This window comes from Chiloscyllium plagiosum, chromosome 28, assembly GCF_004010195.1.
Source record: "Chiloscyllium plagiosum isolate BGI_BamShark_2017 chromosome 28, ASM401019v2, whole genome shotgun sequence".
Classification (NCBI taxonomy): Eukaryota; Metazoa; Chordata; class Chondrichthyes; order Orectolobiformes; family Hemiscylliidae; genus Chiloscyllium; species Chiloscyllium plagiosum.
The window spans coordinates 19,982,930-19,995,188 of record NC_057737.1 but is presented as its reverse complement, the minus strand read 5'-3'; the positions used below and the strand labels follow the sequence as shown (position 1 = coordinate 19,995,188).

The following is a 12,259-nucleotide window of genomic DNA, read 5'->3' as shown; positions in this document are numbered from 1 at the left end:
GATAATTTTCAAGCCTAGCTACCTAAGGTTGAATGGTGGTAACAGAATGGGAGCTCCCACCTACAGTTCCCTGCCATGAGTTTCTGATATCCAGGTGGATTGGCACAAAACCTCAGGGCTTGTTCACAAGAGAGAATCACCCTAGACAGTCCTCATGTCTATTTATGCTTTGTTCTCAGCAGGAAGTGAGCTGTACATGAATTTGGAGAGGAAAATGGAGACATAATAATTATGAACCAAAGATAGGTAGGAATGCACAACATGAAAAAGACATAAAACATTTGCGGACAGATATAGATAGATTGAGTGAGCGAGCAAAAATCTGGCAGAGGGAGTATAATATGGGAAAACCCTTTGTTGTTCATTTTGGTGAGAAGAATGGCAAATGACTGAAGAATTCTGAGATGAAGAGGGATCTATATGTTCCAGTACATGAGTCACAAAAGGTTAGAACGCAAGTACAACACATAACGAAGGAGGTTAATGGGATGCTATTCTTTATTCTGAGTGGAATTAAATACAAAATTGGGATTTTATGGCTTAACTCAACTTCACCATCTCAAGGGAAATGAGGAATAGGCACTAAACACTGGTCCAACCAGTGATGGTCACGTCCCATTAATAAATAGAAAAATTTATATCCAGCATGGTGAGATCACATCTTGAACGCTGTTAACAGTTTTGGCCTTCTTATTTAAGGAAGGAGGTAAATGCACTGGAGGTGTTCAGATGTGGTTTACTAGATTGATATGTTGAATAAGTGGGTTATCTTCTGAGGAAAGGATGGACAGGCTGGACTTGTTACCACTGAATCTAGAAGAGGGAGGGGTGACTTGGTCGAAGTATAAAGGAAATATTGGGTCCTCTTGTGGGTGAAACCAGAACTAGGGGTCACTGTTTTAAAATGAGGGGTCACTCTTTAAGGTTTGAGATGAAAAGAAATGCTCCTCTCAGAGGATTATGTGACTTTGATACTCTCTGTCCCAGAAGGTAGAGGAAGCTGTCATTGAACGTTTTTAATCTGGAGGTAGGCTCTTGGTAGGCAGAGGAATTTAACATTTTTGGAGGTAGACGGGATTGTGGAATTTTAAACACAAACAATTCAGTCATGATCATATTGATTGGCAGAGCAGGCTCAAGGGGCTCCTATTTTTGTGTGTTCCTATATTTATTTTTCTTCCCCTATTGTTCAAATTTTCAAACACAAGCAAATTCAAAAACGCAGCTGATTGTGAACAAAAGTTTTGCTGCATGTGCTTCTTGGAAATGGCTTCTAATTTTAAATGGACTTTGTATCCAGATTAGTAATCATGCCTGGCGTCCGTGATGTGCACTCCTTACAGAGTGACACATGAATGTTGTTTATTGAACTACTGGTGTCACAATCAAGAAGAAGGTGTTTTCCACTAAGGGCAGGTAGTTATTCAATTGAAATAAGACCTAACAGACAATTCATCATATTTTAGATGAAGACAGCCCAGTATTAATAATGAGAAGAATGTAGCTCATTAAATCCTTGATGAAATTAAAAGATATTTATCTAATTTCTAAATAATGCAATTTGCCTGTCTATTCATAACATATATTGTCACAACATGAAAATAATTAATTAATTTTGCAATAAGAAAAATGCAACATCAGAAATCAACTTCAATGATGCTTTAAACATTCTTTCAGTAAGGCTACTTGTTAATATCCTTCATTTTCTATCCTTGCTTTCATAAAAAAATTATTATCAGTCTGCTCTGGATGTTAAATAAGGTGCATTATTAAGTTCAGCTGTTGCTGTTAATTTTACATTTTGTGCAACTACTCACTTTGTAAAGTAGAAATAGATCGCAGCGATGAGGAGGGCTACAATGATCACTGGGATGAACACTGCAATGGCAATATGACTTCCTTGCATCCGGCTCAGAGAGTTTGCAGGTTTGGCCACTGCAAGAGAAGCAGGCATCTTATACACATGAAATAGTAGGTGTCTTCTATTTGACATCCATACCATTTACACATTGTAAAGTACACATTCAATAACAGCTCTTCTCCAAGTACATTTCTTCATTTGATTTTCTTTTCAAACAGCAAAGAAAATCTTGAACTTATGATTACTGGATATCCCAAAACACAGGGTAGCAAATGAAATGATTTTCAATATGTAATCATGGATGTGAAGTGGGAAACATTGATGATAATTGGCATAATAAACTCTCATATACAGCAGTGGGGTAATGATCAGATATTTTTTTTTCTCTAAGATTGATTGAGTGAGAAATGTTGGCAAGGACACCAGGAGTAAGTCTCCAGGTCTTCAAAATAGTGTAATGGAATCCTTTACATCCACCTGCACAGGCAGACTCAAGCTTTGGTTTAATATCTCATCCAAAAGAAGGCATCTCTGACAGTGCGGCACGTTTTTAGTACTGCACATAGGAGCAGCTTGAATTCCCATGTTGAAGCCATTGCATAGAACTCAAACTGGAACTTGTCTCATAGGCAAGAGTGGTACCAATGGCAGACACTTCATGCATCCACTGCCTTTGTAATAGCTATTATGGATTTTGCTGTTTGGACTGTTCTTGTCGAGATGCTACAGATCTTAACTGTCATCTGCAGGAAATGAATTCTCTAAATGTCTCAATTTAGCTCATTTGGTGGTGAACTTAAATTCTTGTTGTTCACTTACTCATTCACCTATCAGCGGAAATACTTGCTCTGATTTATTTTGATGATGACCTCATCATTCTGAACACCTCCATTAATTCTCCTGGTAACCTCTGTTCTGAGAAAATAACCTCAATTTTTCAAATATCCCGTTACAAGTAAAACCAAGTACCATTTCAGTGAATGTCTTCTGTCTCCTCTCCATTGCCTTCATACTCTTCCATAAGCAGGGTATCCAAAACATGAGGTTGGATTTTTAGGCCCCATTGGAGCTGTGATCAGACACAAACGAGCTACAAATGGTGTTGGGGACCTATGCACCAATTCCTCAGAACATAAGAATTAGAGCAAGAGTTGTCAATTCAGCCCCTTAAGCCTGCTCTGCCATTTAATACTCAGCCTTAACTCAGCTTTCCTGTCCACTCCACGTAACCTTTCAAACTGTTACTAATTAAAAATCTGTCTATATCTTCCTTAAGTTTATTCAATACCCTGGAATCCACCATATTCTCCCCACCAATCCCCCCTCCCCAAGTGGTAGCTTGACTATGAATGCTCATTTCAATTTGAACTTTAATAGTTAGAGAGAGAGGATTTTGATGTGCCATCTCCCTTATCCATTCACCATTATAGGCTGCGGATCTTTAAATGGCCAACCCCAGGGAAAATCACAATGAGTTTCTGTTTCTCACTGAGTACAGGTTTTTGACCTCTATTTGATCCCAATAGCAGGGTTCAGAAGCCGCAGGGAGGGGTCTTACTGCTGAATGCATGTATCCAAGTTTTCAGCGATTAGCAACTGGTAACTTGCCTTCAGATTAGGGTTGAAGATGTTTCACACTACTGATTATGTATCTTCCTTTTATCCTCACTATTTTTTTAAATCACCATCTCTTTCCCCTCTTTGAGGAGCATTTGAGGAGTGCATAAAATTGCTTAAAATGCTAATGTTTAATTTTTTGAAAAAGCTTTAAAATGAAAAATTCAGCTCCTGAGTCTGGACATTTGTGGCATTGGAACGCAATGTTTAAATGATGTCAGTAATCCAACCTACAGGGCAGTTCTGCAAAAGGGCACCTCATTCTGCACTGTAAACCATGGCAATTGATCCAATCCATACCTCCCATTTTCAACACTAACCCTTCCAGAAGAATGTGCCCTCTTCTTCCCCAGCTTACATTCTGGCCTACTTTTGTAATTGCCTATAGCATTCTGTATTTACATTTTTCATTCCTTTCACCGTCTTCTATGTCTCTGAGATCACCTCACCAGGTTGAAAGACATAACATTCTCCTGACTTTTCTCATAATTCAGACTTTTGACTCTGGTGTCCAACCCTGCGCTTGGTCAAAATCTTGCTTTTCAGTCAGAAGTTGAGGGGATTATTCTCCAGAACATGAACACTTATCCTGAGGGAATGCTACCAACAGGTGACTAGGAGAGGAGAACCAGATGCCACCTTTTTGCCCCCTTGTTTGGCCACTGCAAAGATTTTGTTTCTTTTTAGCACACGGCCACGTCGCACTACAATTATAATGTAGTCCACTAGTTTAAAATTAAAGAGCCAATGATAAGGCTTTCTTGAATGAAAGGAAGTGGAATTTGATTACATAATAATCGTGAAAAGGTAATAAAATGTGACATTAAATACACACTAATATATGTGTAAAGTTTGAAAAGGAATGAGTGCCTGGTATAGATAGCAAGGTAAAAGAATATGCAGTTTAAAAAGTCCACAGAGTTCTTGAAGTTTAGGTTAAACTATGGCTTTTTAATTGATGCTCCGCTGTGGTAGGCTTTATGGATACGTTTGAGTTCTTGGTGAATGGATTATTGGAATAGTTATTCCCATTTCCTTTTATCACTGAGTATTGTCTTTTGTGAAGCTGAAAAAAAAACAGGGAGGGAGAGAGTTTTCAGGTCTATGGTGATAAATGCATTTCATTCTTTCAAAGAAACTACTGGAAATACAATTAATTGGTGTATTACCATGTTTGGCTTCTTTGTTTTACCAAGCTTGATAATTTGCTCCTAAGTCTTTCCACCCTAATATGTGAAACTTATCCATAAAGACGTAAATCAAATGTGAACTACAGTCCTGAGTTTCAATATTCTTTGATAATTTCAGCTCATACTGCTTCTTGTTTGGTGGTTTCCTAGGCTAGTTCTGTCTGTGTTCAGTTGACTGCTGCTGTTATTTTTAAAAACAATTTTTAATCTATGAATGTCACAAATATTAAACTCATATGATGAAAGTTGAAAATTTGTAGTCCATATTTACCCACTAACATAACAAGGGGTACTATATTGCTGGGGACATACCTAGGGAGTTGCTCAGATGGATGTAAGATTTGTATGGCATTATTCACAGAAAAACAGGAGAGTTCCCCTAAACTGTAACATTAATCTTTCAGTCAAACCCACCAAGTAAATTTACTGGTCATTTATCTTATTACTTTTTTTAGTACCTCGCTGTACAGACAATGGCTGCTGCATTTCTGTATAACCATAACTGCATTTCAAATCAGAAAAAGTAATTCATGGGCTGTATTTTGTTTTTGGAACATTCGGAGGATGACAAAGTTGCTGTGAAAATGCAAGTTCCTCCTTCTCTGATTAATGGCTCTTCTCTGTATTGTCTTCAGAAGTGTCTCTCTTATAATCTGTATCATCAATAATTCTCAGCATTTAAATGTCTTGGCCACAACTCCTCATCTGTATTCCCTTTTCCTGACGAAAACAAATGATATGCTTTCCTCATAACTGGGAGCTCCAAATACTGTTATCATAACCACTGCTTTAACTGGAATCCCCTCCAATACATGAAGGCCTGATTTTGAACCTTTACTTTGGTGAGAATGATACTATCGGGCGGTGGGGTTTGTTAGGTTTGAGCTCCATTCCTAGTGTATTCCTACAGCACCTTTCGCTCCATCATAATTAATTGAATTAAAGCACGGAAAAGCTGTCTGTCCAAAAGAATAAGACCTGATGAAAGTTTATGTTCTTTTATTTTGTTTAGTTAGTTTGGGAGAGTCGTTTCCTCCTTGAATTGTAATTTGTGTGCTTATAATGGAAGGCTCCTGGTGATGTATTCTCCTCAGACCTGGCTTCCCTCAGTTCCACAATCCTTAGGCTTACTTAAATTAGATTTTTCATTCTGTGCTGGTTTTCGATTTCCTATTCCAAGATGGAGCACCTTTCATTTATCTCCATTAAGACCTTAAAGCACATCTCATCACTCAAGAAAGTCAAGTCAGTGCCTCCAACACTTGACACTTTGTGAATAGCTTCAATAATTTGTTGATCTTATGAACTACATGCAGCAATACTTGCTACAAAAAAACACTTTTGGCACAGATCCATTAGAAAATCAGCTGTAGTTTATATAAACCATAAAATGCCGACACTACAGTGTATTACTGGCAATCAGATATTCCCTAGAGCTCCTACTGCAATAAAAGGAGCATGCCGGGTTAGATAATCTATAGCCCATTTTGATTTAATGTGCTTGTTTGCTGATGTAGCATAATTAATCTACTGCACTGTGATTGAAATACTATTAGAAACGGCTCTCCTAAATCTGGTGTACCATCTTCTTAACTGGGGCATTAAGTAAGGAGTCATTTAATGAACCTATTTTCCAAGGGCTACCTTCATCTGCATGAAATATGTAGGCCTGTGCTTCCTATGTTTACTTTTAGTGGTGAATGCTTGTGGGGTCAGATTCCAACAAATTCCCAATGGGCGAAGTTTTGTGTTGGAGTTATGAATTAGAGTCATTGAGGTATACAGCACAGAAATAGATCCTTTGGTCCAACTCATCCACACCGACCAGATATCGTAAATTAATCTGGTGCTATTTGTCAACATTTGGTCCATATCCCTTTTAACCCTCCCTATTCATATACCCATTCAGATGCCTTTTAAAATTGTAATTGTACCTGCCCCCACCACTTCCTCTGGCAGTTCATTCCATACATGCACCACCCTCTGAAAGAAATAGTTGCCGCTTAGATCCCTTGTAAATCTTTCCCTTCTCACCTTAAACTATGCGCTCTAGTTTCAGACTCCCCTTCTCTGGGGAAAAGACCTTTCTTAACATTATCAGTCAAAAGTTTATCACAATCAGTTTATGGTAGCCAAGGATACAGAACTGTCTCAAAGGTAAAAGACATAGGGTGGTGGTGGAGCGTTGTTTTTCAGACTGGAGGCCTGTGACCAGTGGAGTGCCACAAGGATCAGCGCTGGGTCCACTACTTTTCATCATTTACATAAATGATTTTGATGTGAGCATAAGAGGTAGAGTTAGTAAGTTTGCAGATGACACCAAAATTGGAGGTGCAGTGGACAGCGAAGAAGGTTACCTCAGATTACAACAGGATCTTGATCAGGTGAGCCAATGGGCTGAGAAGTGGCAGATGGAGTTTAATTTAGATAAATGTGAGTTGCTGCATTTTGGGAAAGCAAATCTTAGCAGGACTTATACACTTACTGCTAAGGTCCTCGGGAGTGTTGCTGAACAAAGAGACCTTGGAGTGCAGTTTCATAGCTCCTTGAAAGTGGAGTCGCAGGTAGATAGGATAGTGAGGAAGGCATTTGGTATGTTTTCCTTTATTGGTCAGAGTATTGAGCACATGAGTTGGGAGGTCATGTTGTGGCTGTTCAGGACATTGTTAGGCCACTGTTGGAATATTGCGTGCAATTCTGGTCTCCTTCCTATTGGAAAAATGTTGTGAACTTGAAAGGGTTCAGAAAAGAGTTACAAGGATGTTGCCAGGGTTGGAGGATTTGAGCCATAGAGAGATGCTGAATAGGCTGCGCCTGTTTTCCCTGGAGAATCGGAGGCTGAGGGGTGACCTTATAGAGGTTTATAAAATCATGAGGGGCATGGATAGGATAAATAGACAAAGTCTTTTCCCTGGGGTGGGGGAGTCCAGAACTAGAGGGCATAGGTTTAGGGTGAGAGGGGAAAGATATAAAAGGGACCTAAGGGGCAACCTTTCCACACAGAGGGTGGTACGTGTATGGAATGAGCTGCCAGAGGAAGTGGTGGAGGCTAGTACAATTGCAACATTTAAAAGGCATCTGGATGGGTATATGAATAGGAAGGGTTTGGAGGGATATGAGCTTGGTGCTGGCAAGTGGGACTAGATTGGGTGGGGATATCTGGTCGGCACGGACGGGTTGGACCGAAGGGTCTGTTTCTATGCTGTACATCTCTATGACTGTATGACTCTATTTACATCATTAATGCACAGTTGATATTCTGATGCTTCACAAATTTCCTAAAGAGCCTCTATGACCAGTACTTTCATTTCCAACTATGACTCACTTCTTCTTACTATTTCTCTTTTTTCTCTCTGGTCTGGTGCACTTTGTCTCTTTCAAAATCTGTAGTTATGGAATGAGGGATACGTATGGACAGAAACAATACTGTGAAGACTGGACTAGAAATCGCAGATCAAAATATAAAATCATTCAAAATTTGCATTCAATTTATTTTTGCAAAAGTGTAAGTTCAGGCATGTTCAGTGGGCCTGTGTTGCTTTCTAATTCCACTTTCTAAATTATGGCTGATCATTCAAGTTACCTGTATGATTCATGTAGGGGAAAGACTGGCATAATTTGAAGATTTAAAAATCAAAAGTGTTAATGAAAAGTTAATTTATTAGCAGGGTGCGTTACTCCTAATGTCAGACTGTAAATTTGATTTAGCTCAACTTTCTGCACAGAAGTTTGCCTGCTCCTATATAGACTAAACCTCAAGATCTGAGATCCAAGTTTGCAAATATTGGTGCGAAAATAAAACATTGGCTGATGGAAAAGGTATTTATACAAAAGAGAATCCAAAGCCTTTTTCAGGCATATTTGTTTATAAGCAGTATCCAATGAATTTAATATAACATAAAATAAACTGAGAATATTGGAGAAACTCAGCAGGTCTGGAGGATCTGTGGAGAGAGAAAAACAGAGCAAACTTTTCAAGTCCGTTATGACTCTTCTTCAGAGGAGTTAAGTCATCCTTGGACAGTGGGTGACACTATCAAAACAGCACTTTCTGCACATTCTTGTAGGGAGGCAGTTAAAGGTCAGTCATATAATCTTACCTTCCAGTCTACGTTCATTGAAGTATTTATCATAAGTAACTGAAATGAAAATCAGATGGATGTCATTTTAAGCTGTGTTAGCAGAACCAAAGTTTTACAATGATTGAATAAGTCAAGTTCTATTCTTGCTACATCAGACTGTGGGATGTTTACAAGTATTTTAATCATTGTAACTTCCAATTTTGCATGCTTGTAACTAGATTATTTGGTATATTGGAAATGACTAAGTTCAAAGCTGTTTTTTTTATTAACATGGGTTACAACTTTTTAAGTTTATTTAAGCATATTTTACATTTTTCTGTAAGAAGTAAAATTCTCAGCAATGGTTTTGACTCTCAATTGCTTTGTTTGTGGTCCAGTGGTATAGTAAACAGGAAGCATTTCTCAAGTGGTGGGACACAGTGTCCTGCCTATTCTCTGTCTGGGCTGAAAGCTGCCTGTTACACTTGGGCCATTAAATTGAGGACCATTGGCAAGGTCAGTAAAATGCAGCAAACTGGACTCTGAATGATCAGAAATCATTATGGCCAACACTCCTACAAATGAGGGCAGAATTAAAGTATTAGTTAAGAGTACTCCCATGACATCCGAAGCCTGAGAATAAGAATAAATACCCATCCAAAGTGACTAAAACATTAACAGTTTTGACAAAATAGATCCCGCCAAAACACCCCATCAAAAATAATTTCACCTGAAGGTAAGATTTTTCTTTGTCAGTGACTGCAAAATTTACCTTTGCAGAATGGTGGTGGGTTGCTCCACTCTGAGGGGTGTCCTGGAATGCATTTGATGTTGGCTTCCCCTTTGAGCTCATAACCGTCATAACAGGCAAACCGCAAGGCTTCCCCTGCTTGATACAACCTCTTCTTTGTGGTTTGGTAACCATTGTCAGGCACCCCAGGGTTGTGACAAGGCTCAAACACCTCCACTACAAAGATCAACATCAAAGACGTTTTCAGTTGTAGCAAAAAATAAAAGAAAACAGATCTCATTGCCTTTCACTTAATATAATCCCATAAAAGTTGTCATAATATATTATTTAAGAACCAATCTAACAGTTTGTAATAAAGAGGAAGGCGTATAAATTATCCTCTTGACTATTTTGATAATGGAATTCCCATTTGTAGTGAAATAGTTACCTCGACCATTCTCCAAGCATTTGTTAGAATGGTCTATTAACAAGCTAAGTTAGGGCTTTTCTCTGTTATTTACATATTTCCAGTTGAAAGAACACTGCTTGGCATAATGACGGAAAAATGAACTGCTCTAGGACTTAAAGCTGAGAAAATTACAAAACTATTTCACGCTTCCCCTTCCTCTGTTAGAGAAGCTGCTTGAAAAAAAATTGAACAAACTGTATTTCTGGAGATAGCAGGCAAAGTTTACAGAGGGGTGAATGAAACACTAGACAAGACGAAAAGTCTAAAATCAGAATTGGACACAAGACACAAAGGAGGTCAAATGAATGAGGAAAGTATGCAGTAAATGGCTGGACCCTTTGAAGCATTGATATACAGAGGGATGTTGGGATGCAGTTCCATAGCTCCCTGAAAATGGCTACACAAGTTGAAAAGGTGGTAAAGAAGGCATAGTGTGCGTTAGCCTTCACTAGTCGGGACATTGAGTATTAAAGTTGACAATTCATATTGCAGTTGTATAAAACTTTAATCAGGCCATATTTGGAGTATTGCATGCAATTCTAGCCCCCATACTATAGGAAGGATGTGGAAGCTTAGCAAAGGGAGCAAAAGAGGTTTACCGGAATGTTGCCTGTTTAGCTACAAGGAGAGGTTGGACAAACATGGATTGTTTTTGCTGGAGCATCAGTGGCTGAGGGGCGATCTGATAGAAGTTTATAAAATTACGAGATGCATGGATACGATGGATAGTTGGAGTCCTTTCCCCATGGCGGAAATGACAAATTACACGGGGTGTTGATTTACAAGTGGGGGGAGTTTAAAGGAGATGTGCAAGGCAAATCTTTCAGAGAAAGGATACTAGGTCCCTGGAACATGCAGCCAGGAAAAGTGGTAGAAGCAGATATGATAGCAACATTTTAAGGCATTTAGATAGCGACATGAACAGACAGAGAACAGAGGGCAACAGAAATGGTTTTGGCTGATGGGATTAGTCTAGAATGGCATCACTATTGGCACAGACATGGTGGGCTGAAGAGGCTGTTCCTGTGCCATACTATTCGATTTTCTGTGTTCTATGATTGAAAAGACCAGGTATGATGCAGAAACCAAAATCAACTGAAAACTGTAAGGCCAAAGGAGGTTCTCAACCCAAACTATGTATTTAAATGAGTAAAGGCTGTATCCATTGGCTGTTTTCAGAAACTATGGCTTTACCAATCAGCACCATTAGATATGGATGTAGCTTAGTATTAGACATTTATTTCTGTGCTATGATAATGCACCAATCAAGTGAATTTCTGTTTGCACACTGCATAAAATTAACTCATTTAAATTACAGTGTCTGGAAGAGGTTTCACCATGCTGATTGCAGTTTCCTGCTTAAATAAAGCATTGTTATTCTGCACTAGGTATTCATGTGAGAAATTCAGTGTGTGGTCTGAGACCTGTTAACTTGCTTAACAGTAAGGCAACAATGTGCAGGCCCAGGAATTCTGCTTCCCTTCAAAGATTCAGCGGATACCTCTGAGGCTTGAAGAGATGGAAAACTACACAGGGTGGCACTTGACTTTAAATGTGTCCAGGATGCTGCGATATAACGGCAGAAGGAAGAGTTATGTGGAACAGTGGTATTGTCTCTACACTGGGCCAGGAGGCCTGGTTTCAAGTCCTTTATCCACCACAGGTGTGTTATAACATGTCTGAACAGGTTCAGTAAAAATAACTATCAGGGTGAAAGGGTGCACCATTTCTTAATCATTTACTAATAAAGGAAACATTGCTCCACTGTGTTTTTTTAAATTCATTCATGGGATGAGGCAGTCATTGGCTGGACTAGCATTTATTGCCAATCCCTAATTGCCCAGGAGACAGTTAAGAGCCAATCACATTGCTGTGGATCTGGAGTCACATGTAGGCCAGATCAGGGTAAGGATTGCAGTTTTCTTCTTTGAAGGGCATTCATGAACTCAAAGTTTTTTTTCCAATAATTGACAATGATTCATGGTTCTGGATTAGTGGTGCTGGAAGAGCACAGCAGTTCAGACAGCGTCCGAGGAGCAATAAAATTGACGTTTCGGGCAAACACCCTTCATCAGGAATAAAGGCAGAGAGCCTGAAGGGTGGAGAGATAAGCTAGAGAAGGATGGGGGTGGGGAGAAAGTAGCATAGAGTACAATAGGTGAGTGGGGGAGGGGATGAAGGTGATAGGTCAGGGAGGAGGGTGGAGTGGATAGGTAGAAAAGAAGCTAGGCAGGTAGGACAAGTCATGGGGACAGTGCTGAGCTGGAAGTTTGGAACTAGGGTGAGGTGGGGGAAGGGGAAATGAGGAAACTGTTGAAGTCCACATTGATG

At 39.3% G+C, this 12,259-nt stretch overlaps 1 protein-coding gene across 3 annotated transcripts in view; it reads right to left on the bottom strand.

Moving 5' to 3' along the window:
* The window catches only part of sez6b (seizure related 6 homolog b), an 830,703-nt gene that overhangs the window by 25,411 nt on the left and 793,033 nt on the right, over window positions 1-12,259 (bottom strand). For all 3 annotated transcript variants that reach the window (XM_043718461.1, XM_043718459.1, XM_043718460.1), the window contains exons 13-15: window positions 9,502-9,696; window positions 8,769-8,807; window positions 1,818-1,935 (exon numbers count right to left, since the gene is read on the bottom strand). In XM_043718461.1, the coding sequence (XP_043574396.1) occupies window positions 1,818-1,935; window positions 8,769-8,807; window positions 9,502-9,696 (352 nt within the window). The remainder of the gene's footprint in view (window positions 1-1,817; window positions 1,936-8,768; window positions 8,808-9,501; window positions 9,697-12,259) is intronic.